General features: G+C 48.1%; 1 protein-coding gene across 1 annotated transcript; it reads right to left on the bottom strand.

Annotated features, from left to right (window-relative positions):
• Positions 1-1,292: 1,292 nt before the first annotated feature.
• RPS11 (ribosomal protein S11) lies at positions 1,293-20,345 on the bottom strand. The gene is made up of 6 exons (XM_073643549.1): positions 20,201-20,345; positions 17,713-17,844; positions 17,091-17,166; positions 16,636-16,765; positions 14,271-14,396; positions 1,293-2,276 (listed from the first exon to the last, which is right to left on the bottom strand). The coding sequence occupies exons 1-5, from the start codon at positions 20,213-20,215 to the stop codon at positions 14,273-14,275; spliced, it is 477 nt and encodes a 158-aa protein (XP_073499650.1). The 5' UTR covers positions 20,216-20,345; the 3' UTR covers positions 1,293-2,276; positions 14,271-14,272.
• Between the last annotated feature and the right edge of the window lie 99 nt (positions 20,346-20,444).

The following is a 20,444-nucleotide window of genomic DNA, read 5'->3' as shown; positions in this document are numbered from 1 at the left end:
TGTACTGTTTTCCCTCCCTGTAGATACCGCATTTTATGATGGACCACAGGTTCTCTATGGGGTTCAGATCAGGTGAACAAGGGGGGCATGTCATTATTTTTTCTTCTTTTAGACCTTCACTGGCCAGCCACGCTGTGGAGTAGTTGGATGCATGTGATGGAGCATTGTCCTGCATGAAAATCATGTTTTTCTTGAACGATACCGACTTCTTCCTGTACCACTGCTTGAAGAAGTTGTCTTCCAGAAACTGGCAGTAGGTCTGGGAGTTGAGCTTCACTCCATCCTCAACCCGAAAAGGTCCCACAATTTCATCTTTGATGATACCAGCCCATACCAGTACCTCACCTCCACCTTGCTGGCGTCTGAGTCGGAGTGGAGCTCTCTGCCCTTTACTGATCAAGCCTCTGGCCCATCCATCGTCACTCTCATTTCATCAGTCCATAAAACCTTTGAAAAATCAGTCTTAAGATATTTCTTGGCCCATTCTTGACGTTTTATCTTCTGTTTCTTGCTCAAAGGTGGTCGTTTTTCAGCCTTCCTTATCTTGGCCATGTCCCTGAGTATCGCACACCTTGTGCTTTTTGATACTCCAGTAATGTTGCAGCTCTGAAATATGGCAAAACTGGTGGTGAATGGCATCTTGGCAGCTTCATGCTTAATTTTCCTCAATTCATGGGCAGTTATTTTGCGCCTTTTTTGGCCACGCTTCTTGCGACCCTGTTGGATATTTGCCATGAAAAGCTTGATTGTTCGGTGATCACGCTTCAAAAGTTTGGAAATTTCAAGACTGCTGCATCCCTCTGCTAGACATCTCACAATTTTGGACTTTTCAGAGCCCGTCAAATCTTTCTTCTGACCCATTTTGCCAAAGGAAAGTAAGTTGCCTAATAATTAAGCACACCTTATATAGGGTGTTGATGTCATTAGTCAACACCCCTCCTCATTACAGAGATGCACATCACCAGATTTACTTAATTGGTAGTTGGCTCTCAAGCCTATGCAGCTTGGAGTAGGACAACATGTATAAAAAGTATCAAAGTGATCAAAATACTCATTTGCCTAATAATTCTGCACACAGTGTAGTGGAACATTTTTATAGGGCGGTTCGTACAGGACACAGGGATACCAAATGTGTACTTTTTTTTCAGGGCTGTGGAGTCGGTAAGCCAAACCTGCGACTCCGACTCAACTTCCACATATATTACTTATATTTAAGTGAAAAATTTATTGTAGTACAATGTGAACATCAGACATTTAATCATTTTTATGATACAATAATCAAGATATTTAGGTAGAACATAATATATATTTATTGGAATACAACTTTAGAACACAAAACACTAATAAATTGTAAATATGTAATATCGATTACATATATATATAACACTATGTAATAAACTATGCAAGTGGCAAAAAACAGTTTTCAACAAAAACATACTAAATAATATTTGTGCAGTCTATGAATTTGTTCTAAGAAATAGAACTGCCTCCATCAGATCCTCCTTCATAGATGACCTCAAATCTGACCTAATAATTTTAACGCTAGAGAACAACCTCTCTACACTAACTTGGGTTGGAGGCAAAGCCGTAACCACATGGGCAACATCTCTAAATTTCCGGTTATAAAGGAATTGCCTCATGCACAGTCAGTTTTGATGAACGGTTGAATTTTTCTATTTCTTTGAGAGCAAGTGAAACATTTTGCTGAAATATGGTCAATCTGCTTGCTATAGGAGACGGAGTGAAATCTTTTTCCTTGCGGCAACGCTTTGCCTGCTCCATGTCACCCAAATACTTGTTTATTGAAAGTTTAAATATGCTTTAAGAAGTAATTACCTTAATCTTGTTATCCTGTTCACTCTAGCAATTCTTCTGAGATGAGTGCAGGCCTTCCTTCTTTCTGAGTGTGTTTACTTTTTACCCTTGTCTGTAGAGGAGCTCCACTGGTGCTGGAGTGCAGCACTGATTTATCTCAGCTAAGACAAAGCCTAGATCCTCAGGCTACATTCACACCATGGGCGTAGCCAGGATCAAAACCAGGGGGGGGGGGGCAGAACCTCATACTGTTCTACAGAACCTCATACTGCACACCTCAGCTACTGCAGAACCTCATACTGCACACCCCTACACTTGATAATAAAGCCTGCACCTTAAGAAGATGTGGTGAATGCAGTCTATTTATTCCAACTATCAATTGATGTTGATTTGTTACTGAAAACGAGCAATGCCTGCACTGGGCGTCCTTTTGGGCAGCTATGAGGTGTACCTGACTGGTGCTATAAAAAAAAAAAAAAAAAAAAAGGAGTGTTAGTCTGTGTGCTACCCAGCTTTCATTCTTTTTGGTACAGATAAGATATGGATAGACAGATATGGATAAATGGATGGATAGATAAAGTCATAGAGGGATAGATAGAGGGATGGATAGATAGATGGAGGGATGGAAAGATAGATACTGGGATAGATGGAGGAATAGATAGATTAATAGAGGGATGGATAGGTAAATAGAGGGATGGATAGATGGAGAGATAGATACAGGGATGTATAAATATATGGATAGCCATATGGATGGATAGCTGGAGGGATAGCTGAAAGGATGGATAGAGGGATAAATGAAAGGATAGATGGAGGGATAGATAGATGGATAGATAGATAGATGGATGAATGAATACATGGAGGGATAGATAGTGATAGACAGATGACAGCTACAGACAGCAAATAGTACATTGCACATATAGTTCACACATTGAACAGAGAGCACATAATAATCACCTAAAATATTAGAATTAGTTACCTTCCTGTGACAGAGATGAGCAGTAGTACTTTCACTTTCTCCAGCTCTGGGCCCAGGAATTGGATCCTGTGCAGGGCAGGCACCCCTCCCCCTCCTCTCTCTGGTGAAGATGGCAGAAGACAGGACAGAGGGGAGATTGCCCCCTGCAGTCTGGAGCCGATGCAGGATGGGAGCACTGCAGCATACAAGTGAGTTTTGATAGGTGCATGCCCATGCTTCTAGGAGGCAGCTGCCCAACCTGCCCCTCGCTGGCTACGGCCATGATTCACACACACAGTTTTTGCGGATCCGTTTTTGCAGTAAAATGCAGTGACTCTGGGCATCTCAGCAAAGTCAATGGGTTTCAAGATATGACATTCAGACACATTGTTTTGTGAGGATCCGTTTTTGGGCTCAATTTATTATATATACAGTACAGACAAAAAGTTTGGACACACCTCATTTAAAGATTTTTCTGTATTTTCATGACTTTGAAAATTGTACATTCACACTGAAGGCATCAAAACTATGAATTAACACATGTGGAATTATATACTTAACAAAAAAGTGTGAATCAACTGAAAATATGTCTTATATTCTAGGTTCTTCAAAGTAGCCACCTTTTGCTTTGATGACTGCTTTGCACACTCTTGGCATTCTCTTGATGAGCTTCAAGAGGTAGTCACCGGAAATGGTTTTCACTTCACAGGTGTGCCCTGTCAGGTTTAATAAGTGGGATTTCTTGCCTGATAAATGTGGTTGGGACCATCAGTTGTGTTGTGCAGAAGTGAGGTGTATACACAGCTGATGAACCTACTGAATAGTGTTAGAATTTGTATTACGGCAAGAAAAAAGCAGCTAAGTAAAGAAAAACGAGTGTCCACCATTACTTTAAGAAATGAAGGTCAGTGAGTCCAAAAAATTGGGCAACCTTTGAAAGTGTCCCCAAGTGCAGTTGCAAAAACCATCAAGCTCTACAAAGAAACTGGCTCACATGAGGACCGCCCCAGGAAAGGAAGACCAAGAATCACCTCTGCTTCTGAGGATAAGTTTATCCGAGTCACCAGCCTCAGAAATCGCAGGTTAACAGCAGCTCAGATTAGAGACCAGGTCAATGCCACACAGAGTTCTAGCAGCAGACACATCTCTACAACAACTGTTAAGAGGAGACTTTGTGCAGCAGGCCTTCATGGTAAAATAGCTGCTAGGAAACCACTGCTAAGGACAGGCAACAAGCAGAAGAGACTTGTTTGGGCTAAAAAACACAAGGAATGGACATTAGACCAGTGGAAATCGGTGCTTTGGTCTGATGAGTCCAAATTTGAGATCTTTGGTTCCAACCACCGTGTCTTTGTGCGACGCAGAAAAGGTGAATACGGATGGACTCTACATACCTGGTTCCCACAGTGAAGCATGGAGGAGGAGGTGTGATGGTGTGGGGGTGCTTTGCTGGTGACACTGTTGGGGATTTATTCAAAATTGAAGGCATACTGAACCAGCATGGCTACCACAGCATCTTGCAGAAACATTCTATTCCATCCGGTTTGTGTTTAGCTGGACCATCATTTATTTTTCAACAGGACAATGACCCCAAACACACCTCCAGGCTGTGTAAGGGCTATTTGACCAAGAAGGAGAGTGATGGGGTGCTACGCCAGATGACCTGGCCTCCACAGTCACCATACCTGAACCCAATCGAGATGGTTAGGGGTGAGCTGGACCGCAGAGTGAAGGCAAAAGGGCCAACAAGTGCTAAGCATCTCTGGGAACTCCTTCAAGATTGTTGGAAGACCATTTCCAGTGACTACCACTTGAAGCTCATCAAGGGAATGCCAAGAGTGTGCAAAGCAGTCATCAAAGCAAAAGGTGGTTACTTTGAAGAACCTAGAATATAAGACATATTTTCAGTTGTTTCACACTTTTTTGTTAAGTATATAATTCCACATGTGTTAATTCATAGTTTTGATGCCTTCAGTGTGAATGTACAATTTTCATATAGTCATGAAAATACAGAAAAATCTTTAAATGAGAAGGTGTCCAAACTTTTGGTCTGTACTGTATAATATATATATATTTTAGGAGTCGGTCCATTTTATACCGACTCCACAGCCCTGCTTTTTTTGTTAAATATTTTTATGAAAAGAAAAAAAATAAGAGTACAATATGTTTTTATTTTGTGCTTGTTTGTTTTTTTTTTAAAAATTTCTTTAACTAATTTTTTTTTTTACTTAGTCCCACTATGGGACTTTCACTTTTTGCAGTCTAATCGCAGTTATAAGGTATAGCAATATAGGAGCTCTGCTATGCCTTACAACTGTCAGTGCTGCACTGACTCAAGTTAGTTAGATCATGCACCGCGTATGATCTAACATGCTACTGCCTGGTGACAAGGATGAAGTTGACGCACTCCCTGGGCCTGTGTTGTGCAGGGAATACCCGGAGCCGGATCGCTGGGGGTTGTAGTCTCTGTGGCGCTGTCCCGGTCCGTGCCCAGGGTGGTCAATTCAGTGGCAGTCTTATTAGTGAGATAATAGTCTGACTACGCCACCCGTGGATTGCGGTCAGTGGGGACCGCCGCTGCAAGGCAGACCGCTGAGGCCGGTGTTGTTTGTGCAGCTAAGAACGGGATGACTCCCCACGGGAGGAGTATAGCCTCAGGGCAGTTGGTGTGGATGATGGGAGTGATGGTGCACGAGCGCAGCAGGAATAACTCAGAGTCCGTGCAGTGCAGTTCAGGGTCTTTACTGATGTTATAAAGCAGACCCTCCCGGGAGTACTGGCTAGCAGTAGAGGCCTTGTCAGTCTGAGAGCTAGCAGGATCTCCCCTGGCCCGGTGGAGTTGTAGGCCTCCCCATCTATCTGTACTCTTTCCTGGCAACCTTGCTGTGAGCGGGTAAAAGTAGCCCACGTCCCTGAGTATACCGTGTGGTGCTCACCCGTACGGCCGGTGACTTGGGGGCCTTCTGTTAGCCTCCGCGTCACAATGGCGGTGCTGGTCCCTTGCTTGTGACCGTGCCTCTGGGCTTCTCTGGCCAGAGGACATGGAATCCCCTGCCGGTTGGATTCTGCTGCTGGACCTGGATGTCCCCACAGCCTCGGACTCCGTGTCCGGTCTTAATGTCTTCAGCCAGGGTGAGCTATCTAGCTTCCAGCCCCTGGCACTCGCTCCTGCTCCTACAGAGCTCCGAGTTCTTGCTTTCCCTCTCCAGGCTCTGACTCACCTAATCTCGCCCCAGACCCTGTTTATAAGGGCAGATTCCTCCCCTCCCCGGTCTGGGCGGGCGGTGTTGCATGCTTAGGGCTCCTGACCACAGAAACCTCCCACTTGCTCTCAGACATAATATTTCTATTACTGTGGTAACCAGACCCCTGGGGTGCCACATTCCCCCCCTAGTAAAATTTAGTACTCCGGGACTAAACATATTTTTAAAGAAACATGAATGCAGGGTATAACAATAACGAGACAACATGAAAAAGTACATTTTGTGGTCACGGCGTTTCCGTAACCGGGTGTCCATATCACCCAAGGTGAAGTTTTAAGCGAGGTAGGGGACCTGTCCAAAGAAAACCCCTTGCGTTGGCCTTGGGCGTGGCTGCAAGGCTGAAGATAGCTACTTTGGGCCGCAAGGAGGCCACGCCAGACAGGTTTTCTCTTCCGAGGCCGTCTTCGCAAGAGGCACAATGTGCAACTATCTACAAGATTGTTCCGGTTATCCAGCGTCCATAACCTGTTAGTCCATAGAAATCTGCAGGGTAACTGAGAAACATAATTAATTACAAGCAACAACAAAAACTGTAAACATTTTCAAGAAACAGGTAAATTTACAGTGCATTACTTTATATTCTCCAGCGAGTGGGCATCTGACCTCTAGTGACTCTAGTGAACCTACGGAGCTCACTAACTGGTCCTGCACTACAGGGTGTAGGAGGTGTTATGGGTAAGCTGGGCAGCTGTCTGCGTACTCTTTGGCTCACTAGGGGCATGGCAGGCTCACTACTAGCAGAGGGTTGATCCTCCTGCGCTGCTGGTGTGGACTCTTCAGCCTCCTGGGACGGCTGCTATTCCAGCTCTACCTGGTCTTCTGTAGGCACTTGAGGGGCTGGCTGGAGAAAGGTGAGGACGGGCACCACGATAGCGTTGTTTACTTGTGTCCAGGACTGGGGAAAGTCTCAGAGTACGGTGCTAATCATTTCCTTCTTTTCCTTTACGGGTTGAGGGTTTTCCTGATCTTCATCCGTGCTTTGCAACTTCTCGGGGCACTTTTTCAGGTGTTCTCTGGAGACAGTGGCTGTGGTCTCTCCTCCATCCTTGCTGATTACGTACACCTTTGGATTATTGTGGCTGGAGGGAAGTACGGTGTACGGGTCCTTTTCCCACTGGTCGTCCAACTTATGGAGCCGCCTTTTTCTTTTCAAGACCTGCTCTCCAGGTACCAGGGGAACAGCGGGAACATGTTGGTTATAAGTCCTCTCCTGCCTTTCTCTTGCTTGACAGAGACTTCGCTCGACGCTCTCCTGTACTTTCCGGTACTGCTGCTGCCGTTCTGTATCCCAGTCTGCCTCTGGCGAGGTGTCCTCGGGTGTCAGGACTCCCATATCCAGGTCAACAGGCAGCTTACCAGGTCTTGCTCGCATTAGGTAAGCCGGGGTACAGTTGGTGGAACCTACCGGGATGTGGTTATACAGGTCCACCAGATCGGGCAGTTTCTCAGGCCACAGACTGCGTTCTTCCAGGGGCAATGTTTTTAGCAGATCAATCACCACCTGGTTCATCTTCTCGCAGAGTCCATTGGTTTGGGGGTGATAGGGCGTTGTTCTTATCTTCTTGCAGCCATACAGGTTGCAGAACTCCTGGAAGACCTCCGCTTCGAAGGCTGGTCCTTGGTCCGTCAGCACTTGGTCCGGGTACCCGTGTGGGCGGCAGAAGTGCAGCTGGAAGGCTCTGGCTGCTGTCTGAGCCGTCAAGTCTTTGACAGGGACCACCACCAGGAACCGGAAGTAGTGATGCACGATGGTTAGGGCGTAGACATACCCGCTTCTGCTTGGAAGCCAGTTTAACATGGTCCAGAGCGACCAATTCCAGCAGCTGCCTGGTGATGATGGGCTGCAGGGGAGTCCTCTGGCTGGCACGGTCCCTCCTTCTTAGATTGCACGGGCCACAGTCTCTACAACATCTCTCAATGGCTCCTCTCATGCCTATCCAGGAGAACCGTTCACGCAGCAGGAACACCAGCTTCTTCCATCCGAAGTGCCCTGCCCCATTGTGGTAGGCCTCCAGCACCATAGCTGCGTCCCGTCTCTGTACCACAACCTGCCAGATCAGTTCATGTGTCCGGGAATTGACCATTCTGCGGCACAACTTCTTGTAGAGAAACAGCCTGCTTTTTTCCGTCCACAGTTGCTTGGTCTCTTCCGGAGCGTCTGGGTCCAGGCGGGCGTCAGCCTGGGTCAGCATCTCCTTCACCAGACAGACTGCGGGGTCACTGTCTTGCGTCTCCACCCAGTTGTAGTGGGGTAAGGGGTTGAACGTAGCGGATCGCTGGCCCCTCACACGGTGGGAATACTGGGTAATCCCATGACGGTGGAACGCAGGGAGTTCGACCTCTTCCAGTTCTTCTGGATCTTCCCCTCCGTCCGGTAGGTTTGGCATCCTGGACAGGGCGTCCGCGTTGGTATTGGAGCGTCCTGCCCGGTATTTGATCGTGAACTCATAATTGGACAGGCGGGCCATCCATCTCTGCTCCAGGGCACCCAGTCTTGCAGTGTCCAGATGTGTCAACGGGTTGTTGTCAGTGTACACGGTGAACCTGGAAGAGGCAAGGTAATGCTTGAAACGTTCGGTTACTGCCCACACCACTGCCAGGAACTCTAGCTTGAACGAGCTGTAATTCTCAGGGTTTCTTTCCGTGGGTCGCAGTTTTCGGCTGGCGTAAGCAATTACCCGTTCTCTCCCCTGCTGGATCTGGGACAGTACGGCTCCTAGCCCGATGTTGCTTGCGTCCGTGTGGAGGATAAAGGGCTGGCTGTAATCAGGGTACGCCAGGATTTCATCCCCCGTGAGGGCCATCTTCAGCTGGCGGAATGACTCCTCTTCCAGCTTTTCCCATCTGAAGGGTGGTTTCTGGTTTTTGGCCTTCCTGGACTGGCCTATCAGGAGGTCCTGCATAGGAGCTGCCTTCTTGGTAAAACCGGGAATGAATCTTCGGTAGTAGCCTACCAACCTGAGGAACTGCCGCACTTCCTTTATGCTGGATGGTCTTGGCCAGTCCTTAATCACGGTGATCTTGTCAGGGTCGGGGGCTACTCCGTCAGCACTCACCACGTGTCCCAGGTACTGTACCTTTGGCTTCAGTAGATGACACTGAGGGTTTTACCTTTAGGCCATAGTTTGCCAGGGCTTCAAACACTTCTGCCAGGTGTTCCAGATGGTCCTCATAGGTCTTGGAATAGACGATGACATCGTCCAGGTACAATAGGACCGTCTCGAAGTTCCGGTGTCCCAGACAGCATTCCATCAACCGTTGGAAGGTTCCTGGTGCGTTGCAGAGCCCGAACGGCATACAGTTAAATTCGCTGAGTCCCATCGGGGTGGTGAATGCGGTCTTCTCCTGGTCCGCCTCTGCTACAGGAACCTGCCAGTACCCGCTAGTGAGATCCAAAGTAGAGAAGAAGTTAGCAGATTTTAATGCAGCTAAGGACTCTTCTATCCTTGGTAACTGGTACGCATCTTTGTGTGTGATACGGTTGACCTTCCTGTAGTCTACACACATTCTCATGGTGTTGTCTTTCTTTTTCACTAGGACTAGTGGAGCAGCCCAGGGGCTACAGCTGTCCCTAATTACCCCAGCCTCCTTCATGTCTTTTAGCATCCCCTTGGCGTGTTGGTAGTGTGCAGGGGGTACGGGTCGGTATCTCTCCTTTATGGGAGGATGGTCTCCCGTGCGTATGTGATGTTCTACCCCCTTTACTCGCCCGAAGTCCAGCAGGTGTTTACTAAACACTCTCTCGTACTCTTGAACCACCCGATAGACTCCCTGTTTTTGGTGTGAGGGAGTGGAGTCAGTACCCAAATGCAGTTGCTGACACCAGTCCTCCATTGGTTTCTTAGAGCCGTTACCTTCCTGTGGTTGAGATGGAGGCAAGGGTTCCACGACCTGTACAGAGTTCTGGTTGATGGTGAACAATTTGGCTAGCGTGGCATACCGGGGCAGGTATACTTCTCTCTCCCCGGTATTTATGATGCGGATGGGCACCCTCCCATGGCGTACATCGACCACCCCCCGTGCTGTCAAAATGGTGGGCCTACTGTCTGAGTAGACGGGTTCTACCATTGCTTGGTAGTCTCTACCTCTTAGACCAATAGCTGCCCGGCACCAAATCATCATCTCACTTTTCGGGGGCATGGCAATAGGGAACGGGTCACACATTCTCACGCTACCTATCTCACCACCAGATAGTTCCACCTGTTGCAGTTTCATCAGTGCCCGGATCTCTTTTTGGAGGACATACTGCTGACTGGAACTGGCGTTCTTGGCAACCTGTTGCAAAATAAGAATCACCTCTGCAAGACAGTTTTCGATTACGTTAGTACCTAGGGTTATTTTTGGGTGACTCTCACGACAGTCAATGTCCACAATGATCAGTCCTTGTGCCGGCAGTTCAACCTTACCGACCTTGATGGTCACCTCTTTAAATCCTATCTGTGGCACGGGCTGACCATTGCTGGCGATAATGCTCAGGTCGTCATCTGGGTAGCAGGTTATGCCCGAGTCATTCCAGTACCGCTTGAAGAGCACGTACGGGATGGTAGTCACGTGTGACCCAGTGTCTAGTAGGGCACTCATAGGAATGCCATCCAGTACCACAGGCAAGACCGGACGTCCCCCTACGTATTTGTCACGCCAGTTTGATGGGCCTGATGATCTTAGGCCTGGGGGTTGGCCCTCCACCCCAGGTTGTGCCCGTTTAAATGACAGTACCTTGCCATAGGTCCGGGTTGATTGCAGCGGCGGCAGATGGGTCGTCCGTCCTCGTTGTATCTGTCGCTGGGTCTTCCTCTGGCCGGTGGAGTCCTCCTCAGTCGGCGCCACGGGACGTCCTCCGGTCCGGATGCCAGCTGGATCTTTTCTGGAGAAGAGACCTGTAAAGACTGCACAGTTCTGGTTAGCGCGGCAACGCTCTTAGTCAGCTCTTGGACCTGATGGTGCAGGTCTGTAGCTGGGTTATTGTTCAAAGCCTGCGCATCAGCTCCCACAGGCCCTGCAGACAAGGGCGCCGCGTCCTGGTGATAAGTGATAGCAGGGCGCCTGTGGGTCACAGCGCCACCTGGTGCCGGTTCTCGGAGCACCCGGATGGCTCTGTCCTTGAACTGTGCAAAGTCCAGGTCAGGGTCCTGTAAGGCCATTGCCCGCAACTGGGTTCGATGGGCATTGCACAGTAGACCCTCAATAAATTGTTCGGTCAACAGCTTATCTTCATTTCCCACGCTGTCAGGGTCTGCCTGCTTAATGGCTCTCAGGGCCTCTTGTAGGTTTAGAGCATAGTCTCTTATACTTTCATGTGCCTGTTGTTTGAACCCGTAAAATCTGAGCTTTATTTCGGCTGAGGTTTGGGTATCAAATGTGTCTTTCAGCCGGGCTAGTATTTCTCTGACAGTCCTCTTCTTCCTAGGTGGCCAGGACTTTACCTCCCTTTGGGCTGCCCCGATTAACTGGGCCACCAGGATGCTCACTTTTTGCTCTTCCGTGAGGGGGTATACCTGGAAGAGGCTATCCAGTCTTTCCCTAAAGTCACTTAGGGTATGTGACTCCCCTGAATACTGGGGTAGCCAGGTTGCCCCCGGGACATAGGGCATGGTGAATGGCATGACCGCAGCAGCGGTTGCGCTGGCGGCCGGTGTGGCGGTGGAGCCCCCCTCCGTATCCGACATCCTCCTTCCCCCCTAGTGGACCGTGGCCTACCTTGCGATGCTCTTCTTCCGTAGGCCGCGGCTCCGCAGTCGATCGTCGGGGTTGAGGACCTTGCGTCGCGCTCCTGTGACATCAGCGTCGCTCCCTCTCCCTTCCAGGACCTTGCGCAGCGTCAGCGCGTGGGGCGGAGCTTCGGATCTCGCGCGCTTTCGGCGTCCACGCCCCTCTTCTTCCCGCGCGGCGTCCCGAAGATGGCGTCCGATAGCGGGAAGACGGCAGAAGATGGCGGGAAACGACCCAAGATGGCGTCCGATGGCGGGAAACTTCTCTCAGGTAAGTGCAAAAGTCTTTTTACAGGCACGCAATACCCGTTGGGGCGGGTTGGTTTGAATCCTGCCGACTACACCAAAGTTGACGCACCCCCTGGGCCTGTGTTGTGCAGGGAATACCCGGATCGCTGGGGGTTGTAGTCTCCGTGGCGCTGACCCGGTCCGCGCCCAGGGTGGTCAATTCAGTGGCAGTCTTATTACAGAGATAATAGTCCGACTACGCCACCCGTGGATTGCGGTCAGTGGGGACCGCCGCTGCAAGGCAGATCGCTGAGGCCGGTGTTGTTTGTGCAGCTAAGAACGGGATGACTCCCCACGGGAGGAGTATAGCCTCAGGGCAGTTGGTGTGGATGATGGGAGTGATGGTGCACGAGCGCAGCAGGAATAACTCAGAGTCCGTGCAGTGCAGTTCAGGGTCTTTACTGATGTTATAAAGCAGACCCTCCCGGGAGTACTGGCTAGCAGTAGAGGCCTTGTCAGTCTGAGAGCTAGCAGGATCTCCCCTGGCCAGGTGGAGTTGTAGGCCTCCCCGTCTATCTGTACTCTTTCCTGGCTACCTTGCTGTGTGCGGGTATAAGTAGCCCACGTCCCTGAGTATACCGTGTGGTGCTCACCCGTACGGCCGGTGACTTGGGGCCTTCTGTTAGCCTCAGCTTCACAATGGCGGTGCTGGTCCCTTGCTTGTGACCGTGCCTCCGGGCTTCTCTGGCCAGAGGACATGGAATCCCCTGCCGGTTGGATTCTGCTGCTGGACCTGGATGTCCCCACAGCCTCGGACTCCGTGTCCGGTCTTAATGTCTTCAGCCAGGGCGAGCTATCTAGCTTCCAGCCCCTGGCACTCGCTCCTGCTCCTACAGAGCTCCTAGTTCTTGCTTTCCCTCTCCAGGCTCTGACTCACCTAATCCCGCCCCAGACCCAGTTTATAAGGGCAGATTCCTCCCCTCTCAGGTCTGGGCGGGCGGTGTTGCATGCTTAGGGCTCCTGACCAGAGAAACCTCCCACTTGCTCTCAGACATAATATTTCTATTACTGTGGTAACCAGACCCCTGGGGTGCCAGTCATAATATCAGGTCACCATGGCAACGATCGGGCCCCTGCAACTTCACGCGGGGGCAGCAATCCAAAAGCAGAGGGGGCTTCCTCCCTCTGCCTGTCAAATACTATGATCGCATTCAGACGGTTAAAGTGTCAGGAGCGGTGCGGGCACTGCTCCTGGCACTTAGTACTGGGTGTCAGCTGTCCGAATCAGCTGACACCCGGTGGAGATCATGCTCTCACAGCCCCCTGTGCACAGGAGATCGCCATGACATATATTTTACTATGTGCCTAGAAACTAACAGGCAGGTAGTTGCTAACAGAGGCAACTACCAGTCTGTTCTATTCGGCACAAGCACAGAGCGTTCACTGACTGCCCCTGATTCAGCTGCTCCGGTCAACAGAGCAGTTCTTCCGGGCTCCTCTGCAGACATCATGCTGATTGACAGCAGGCTCCCCGCAGTTAGGCTGCTGGGAGCCACCTGTCAATCAGCTTGATGTCAGCAGTTACACCCCGTCAACCGAACAGAGCAGATGAGAATCCGCTGCTTTTGACGTGACACCAGCAGAAGCCACTGAATCACCGGTAGTAGCGGTCTGTGACCACCCTGTGCCGGCAGAGATCTGCCTATTATTTCTTAGGTCCGTAGTAAAAAAAAAAAAATAAACAAAGTCCTGGATAACCCCTCCATGAATTGGACTCGTTTTCCAGCTCATCCCATAGATGATGGATGGGACCGAGATCTGGAGACAAGTCGCTACATACACCTCTTTGACCATTCCGGTCAGTGGCTTATGGTTGGGTTCACACATTGTGTTTGCAAGAAAACTGTAGACATGCAGATTAGGTTAGTTTTCACATTGCATCTAGAAGCAGCGACTACTTCAAAACTTATCTGCAGTTTTTATTCCTCACTGACTGTAGCAGATTCGCAGAGGATTGTGTCTGAGGATCAAGATGGAATCCGTATGTACATACAGGCTGAGTGCACAATGTGTGAACGTCCTGCTGACCATTACTGTCTCTTTAGCAGCAGGGTCTTCACTATATGGCACCAGAGAGCCCAGCGATGGCATTACTTTCAATGGAGCAGCTTCGAATCATTGTAATCATGTACTGTAATGCAAACTGCACAAACCTTGACATTATTACTTAAAAAAATTTTTTTTAATCAAATTTGATGTTTTTATAAAGATTTATTTGACCTGAAAGAACTTTTGATTTACATTTAAAACTTCTGGAATTGTTTCTTGGTTCCAGCCGCTTTTGTTACTTTCAGAACGTTGAAACGAACAGTTTTGCTGAGAGGACGGCACTCTCCAACGGTGACTATATCTCCGATCTGGACGTCCCTGTAAGACGAGAACAAAAGCGCCGTCATTTGAAGGACGGAAATCGGAAAACATTGCTCCAACTAAAATGACAGGCTGCTTCCATCATCACAATCTGCACTGACAATCATCGCCCCGGCTCTGGCAGACATAGGCCAGAGCTTGGTGCCATACGGTAAACCTGCCCTTTGTAGTTAAAGTGGTATTTCCAGCTCCGCTCACTTCCGCAGCTGGTGACCGATATCTGCTGGGTCGCATGCGACATGCATTATGCACCTGCCCTATTCCAATACCAGAATATAGTTATGGTTGGGGCTCAAGGCTTATCTAAGTAGGTGAAAATCCAGAACAATCAGACGTGATGCAAAGTAATTGTGCTTTTGTTGGCAGATCAGGATGTAGACATCCCTAAAATCATAGAACCACCCTGGATCTTCATCAAGGCCTCTGTCCAGTAACATCGGGATCTGCACCTGTCTCCGTGGGTGAGCAACACCATTCGCGCACACACGACAGATAATACGGGACGCCACGTGCACCTCCCAATGCAGAAGTGAGCAAAGCCAGAATACTTTACAAGTTTGGATAAGAAACCATTCACTCAGTGCCCCTCAGTATCCTACTCTAATGCAGGTTATCTCTACTGACTAAACCAGAAGGTAGAGGGGGAATGTATACGTTCTGGACACCCTCCTAAGAAGCTTCCCCTAACAGGACAGATTCGGCACAAAACCCATCAATCCACGGCTGGCAGCAAATCAAGTCAGACATGTGAATGAAAACTTGCTGCAAAATTCTAGAGAACCAGTGAGTGCCAACCTTCTTGTCTCTTTAAAAATCCATCCCAGGGTACATTTAAATGGGTAATCCCAGCATAAGCACTTGTGGGATGTTCACAACAAAAGCAACATGGTCCCAGAGCCACCTCCCACCCTCCTTTAAACCAACACAGATCAGCAGGCACATATCACAACACATTCAACACAGCCTGCTCTACTGAACCGCATGGAAGTTTGAAGGGGCCGTCCAGGTTTATCACAAAAGTCTGCAGTCAATATGTGACTGTAGACGTGCGAGTCCTCACAGCGCGAGCTGTCGGGACTGTCTGGTGCCGGTGGTAAACCCAAGTATGCGATATGAATACTCCCAGCCACATCCCAACTAGACACGTGCGGCCTCCTTTATTCCATTTCTATTGAAAAAGGAAGCGCGTGTAGTCGTAATATGGCCACAAAGTATGCAAATAGTATACTTGGGGACACTTGAGCGCCTGGTCTCGCCGCTAGCTCATGAGAATCCTGACTGCGCGCGCACCGAGGATTCGCAAGTCTGCAGTCACAGAATGACGCAGACTTGGGCTAAACTGGACAATCCTTTTAAATAAAGCAAACAGCACAGCTCTGAATGGGCGAACTAGTGGTCTAAAAGAAAGGCTACAGCCTCGAAGGTGGGACCCATCACATAAGAGCATATTCTGTAGACAGATCAAGTATCAGCCACTGGCCGAAAAAGAAAACGAACACCATATGGTGTACACTGAAGAGGAGACTGAAGTTCTCATTGCATATAAAGGGGTCGAATGACATCACAGCCGTCATGTCATGCTAAGGCCTTCCTCGCACATTTGAATTCCCTAAAAAAAAAACAATAGGATTTTGAGGAAAATGGATTTGTTACAGAATGCACACTGAAGCAGGAAGGCCCCATTCACTATTACTGGGCCTGTTTCGTTTTGACTGTTTCTTTGAATATCGCAGCACATATGAGCAGAAAAGCGAAAATCAATGCCAGTGTGAACACAGTCCAAGTATTGCCAGCAGCGTAAAGGTGGTGGGAGACAAAACCATGAAAACATGACACTGACTTATCAACTCTCTATTCTTAAAGTGTAATGGATTCAAACACATTGAAAGTCCCATAATGACGTCATACGTTTTGATTAGTGGGGGTCTTGGTGATGGCCAACCAGCAATGGCTGAATTGGATCGCAGGATGATAACAGATGCAGCAGTTTTTTTTTGTGAGATCAACTGAGATGAGTTCACCCCAAATGTTCTCTAGCTCCGCACTTAGTGAAGTTTGACATGCACCTTTCCATTAGTGCTAGTATGTCTCCAAAATCTGATATGCCCCACTCGACTCCCACCAGTGCCACAATGGGCACGTGTGCCACTCGCAGAGTACAGAGATAAAATAGAAGAGTCACCTCCAAAGTTCAATACAGAGTATTTAATATTCAGCACTGCAGACTTCGTCTCACCTGAAGCAGGGGGACAGATGCACAGACATGTTCTTGTGGCGTTTCTCGAAACGGTTGTACTTGCGGATGTAGTGCAAGTAGTCCCGGCGGATGACAATTGTGCGCTGCATCTTCATCTTGGTGACCACTCCTAAATATAGATAGAAAGAATTATAAAGTCTGCAGACAACACAAAAAAGAAAGTTAAATATTATAGCACAATTCATTCCATGGCGCTTTACATGTGATAAAGGGGTATACATAGGAAAAACAATTACAATAATCTTGAACAATACAAGTCAGCGACTGGTACAGGAGGAGAGAGGACCCTGCAAGCGAGGGCTCACAGCCTACAAGGGTATAGATCAACTATATAATGCTATTGTGGCTGAACTATCAGCCCCAGGGATCAGGATTCTCAAAATGACATATGAGCATACAAGAAACGTGTGCCAGACCTAGGATGCAACACTTACCGGACAGAATGCGACCACGAATGGAGACGTTACCAGTGAAGGGACATTTCTTGTCAATGTATGTGCCCTCAATTGCCTGAAAATAAAAGCAATAAAAGATCAACTGACTTCCCATTAAATGAAGCGAGATGCCGAATACAGGGAAATGTTCACTATATTGATAACATCTTAAGGACGGGAAATAGATATCAGATCGGGGAGGGTCCAACTCTCACCACCCCCATAAAATAAATGTCAGGTGACCGCTGTAGTCTCCTCATTCTCTACCTTCACACCGTACCCCTAATAGTGACTGCTGGGAATATTGTAACACTGGACTAGGCAGCTGATTACAAGGCTCAGAATAGTCAGATTTTCAATGGTCCGATACTACTTGTCATCACAGATTTTGTTTGAGGTGGACATACCCTTTAAGTACCAAATCCAACATTTGCACACTTGGGTGGGGGGGAGGAGGAGAACTATGTGATTGGTTTTCTGTACATGATGTCGTGCAGGTTTTATGTCACTTCTCTTATGATCCAGCATAAAAGACACACCAAGTATTGAAAAAGAATCAGCAATGCCATTTACAGCTATTTGCTCCGCTCTGGATTTATACGGCGATGACTACAACAATTACCTCTTTGGGCGTCTTGAATCCCAGGCCAACATTCTTGTAATAGCGGGGTAGCTTCTCTTTGCCAGTCTCCCCAAGAAGCACACGCTTCTTGTTCTGGAAGATAGTCGGCTGCTTCTGATAAGCCCTCTCAGTCTGCAAAAGAAATACGTTAGTGTATGTCCTATGAAGCCAAGACGACGTTATAGGCTCCAGCATCGCACGAGAAGCAGAAAAAACTTGGACCAAGTATAACCGCCCCGAAACAGGACAAACTGGGGCTAGCCATATACTTTAGACAGCCAAAGTCTGATCACCTGCCCCCTTATAAGTCCGGGGGAGGGGGCACGTGATCATAACCAGTCAATCGTTTGCCATCCTCTATTGGTATATAGACATTTTTGTGATTCAATGTTTAATTCTTCTAAATGTTATTTTTTTTTTTTACATTGATTTCTGAAGACCAGCTTCAGATGAACAGGACAGTTTCAGAAGTTTTTGTAAAAGCTTATCTGGTGTGAATATGCCCCTAACATTGAAAAGATTCTCAGTGCATGAGGAATAATCCCAAGCCATTAAACTTCTCTAACATTTTGTTAGATTCCCTACCAAGTCTTTGCAGATTTTTCTGCAGAAAAAAAAAAAATGCTGTGTAAAATACTTGTGTTTTTCCACCCCAGAGAAAACGGCTACAAAAAGGCTGAATGAATCCACGTGCTGCTGATTTGAAGGCTCAAATGCACAAAGCAAAAAAAAGCATCATATGCATGAGATCTCAGAACTTAATTCATTTTGATGGTTCTGTAAAACACAGCTTTTTTTTTTATATCCCTTGCAGCAAAAACGCAACATGTGAACAAGCGCTAAATGCAGCATCATGACATTTACAGCAGAGGATGAAACCTGAGACCAAGCCCTGCTTATAGACATTTGTCACAATTGTATCCAATTCTCTATGAGAATCCTGCAGAACGACACTTTGTAGCAAACTATGAGAACAGGAGAAATATATACAGTAGCAATGGACACAGTTCTCAATATTGATAACAGAACCTTATAAAGCGATTTTGCTTGAGATGGTCTACCCTTACCCTCCCCTCAGTCCATATACCCATGAGGTCCACACATCATTCACTTCATTTTGCTACCTATTGACTCATCTTCTGCCAAAAACACATTCTAGAACTTTGATGCAAATGTTCTATAAAGCAGCTACAAGTGGTATAAACTAACATTGCCCAGATGTCATACCCGCCTCTCTGCCCCAGGCACCTGCAATTCTTTTTCTGGAGCAATGATGTGCTGTACACGGGGCTGTGGAGTCAGGAATGAGAAGGTTTGGCTCACTGAATCCACAGCCCTGGCTGAGTGACGGTTGCAGCCCCTTACCCGGGTCCACAAAGATGAATAAGGCTCAGCATCACAGGAAAATGGAAAAAGGACCATTAGGGGCACCAGAGCATTAACAAGGGCGGATCGAACATGTATAATTGATGTCTTCTATTTTAAAAATATTTGCTAAACTTAATTTGAAAGGTTATTCCAAATATTAAAAATTGGGACCAATCTAGAAGCAGCAAGTGAAGCCTGACAGCTGGAATCTCCAACCAGGATAAGGCTTGGAATATAAAAGTTGCCAATCGCCTATGTCCAGCAGTCCCATAGATAACGCATGGAGCGGCGGCACTTGTGGGCCCTGCTCGGTTCCTTTCCAAGTTTAGGTTTGTTGGGGGTCCGACCTTCAGAGAGGTAATAATAAGCACAACCCTTTAAAGGTGGTAGTTCCATCTTCTCAAGTAACAATGCCCCGCTCCCCACCAGGCGGGAGCGGTGCACTTAGACCACAGTTCAGACCTGCAGCATCGTCACGCCCACGCTGCAAACACGCAGTATGGGAGCAGCACTGAAGATGGCCGGGGAAAGGAGCTCCAGCCTGACTCAGAGCAGTGATTACAAGCTATAAGCACCGCTTATGTTCAGCCACTACTGACAAGACTACAGAGGTGGCCGGAAACCTAGGCAATTAGCAGTAAAAATTTAAAGGGATTTATTTTAAAAAGGATTTTTATAAGCACTTTGCAATTTTATCCACAAAAGAGCAAGGGGACAGCAACTTATATGTATTTTTTTCGGGTGATCCCTTTAAGACATTTTTAAAGGGGCAGGACATTAAATAAATGGCGCAGATATCATGAGCACAGCTCTGGGGGTAGTAATGGCGCACAGGGCAGAAGACATCAGCACTCGTACATGTGACCGGCACAGCGAGGATTATCTGCGGCCCGACCAGTGTAGAGGAGCGGGGGAAGGAGGCACCGGAACCCGGGGATGCAGAGCACACATGGAGGCCGCATGTGCAGGACACCCCGGCCCCACACAGCAGCTCAGCCCCATGGCCTCAATGTGGTCCCATCCAACACTCTTGTCATCTTCCCCAGCTCCCCCGACCTCTCTGCGCCGCCGCCACAAGGCTAATAATGGACTTAATCTCCCGACCACAGGGAGCCCTCACCTGGATATCCGCCATCTTGGCCTGCCGGGTGAAAAAGAGACCAGAACGTAGTCACGGGGCTTCCAAAGGAAAAACTAGGGGCGGAAGTGACGTTATTATTCTCGCGAGAACTGCACTGAGCAAGCCGTGATCTGGTAGGTAGGCGTGGCTTGGTATGCAAAGAGAGAAGAGGCTTTAGTAAGTCACGTGACCGGTGACTTGTTAGTGCGCCTGCGTGAGTGACTTACATAGTTTTACAGAAGTC

This window comes from Phyllobates terribilis, unplaced genomic scaffold (assembly GCF_046119375.1).
Source record: "Phyllobates terribilis strain yellow unplaced genomic scaffold, ASM4611937v1 Scaffold_8__6_contigs__length_399053987, whole genome shotgun sequence".
NCBI lineage: Eukaryota > Metazoa > Chordata > Amphibia > Anura > Dendrobatidae > Phyllobates > Phyllobates terribilis.
The sequence above is the reverse complement of the archived record's forward strand: the minus strand, read 5'-3'. Positions and strand labels throughout refer to the sequence as shown.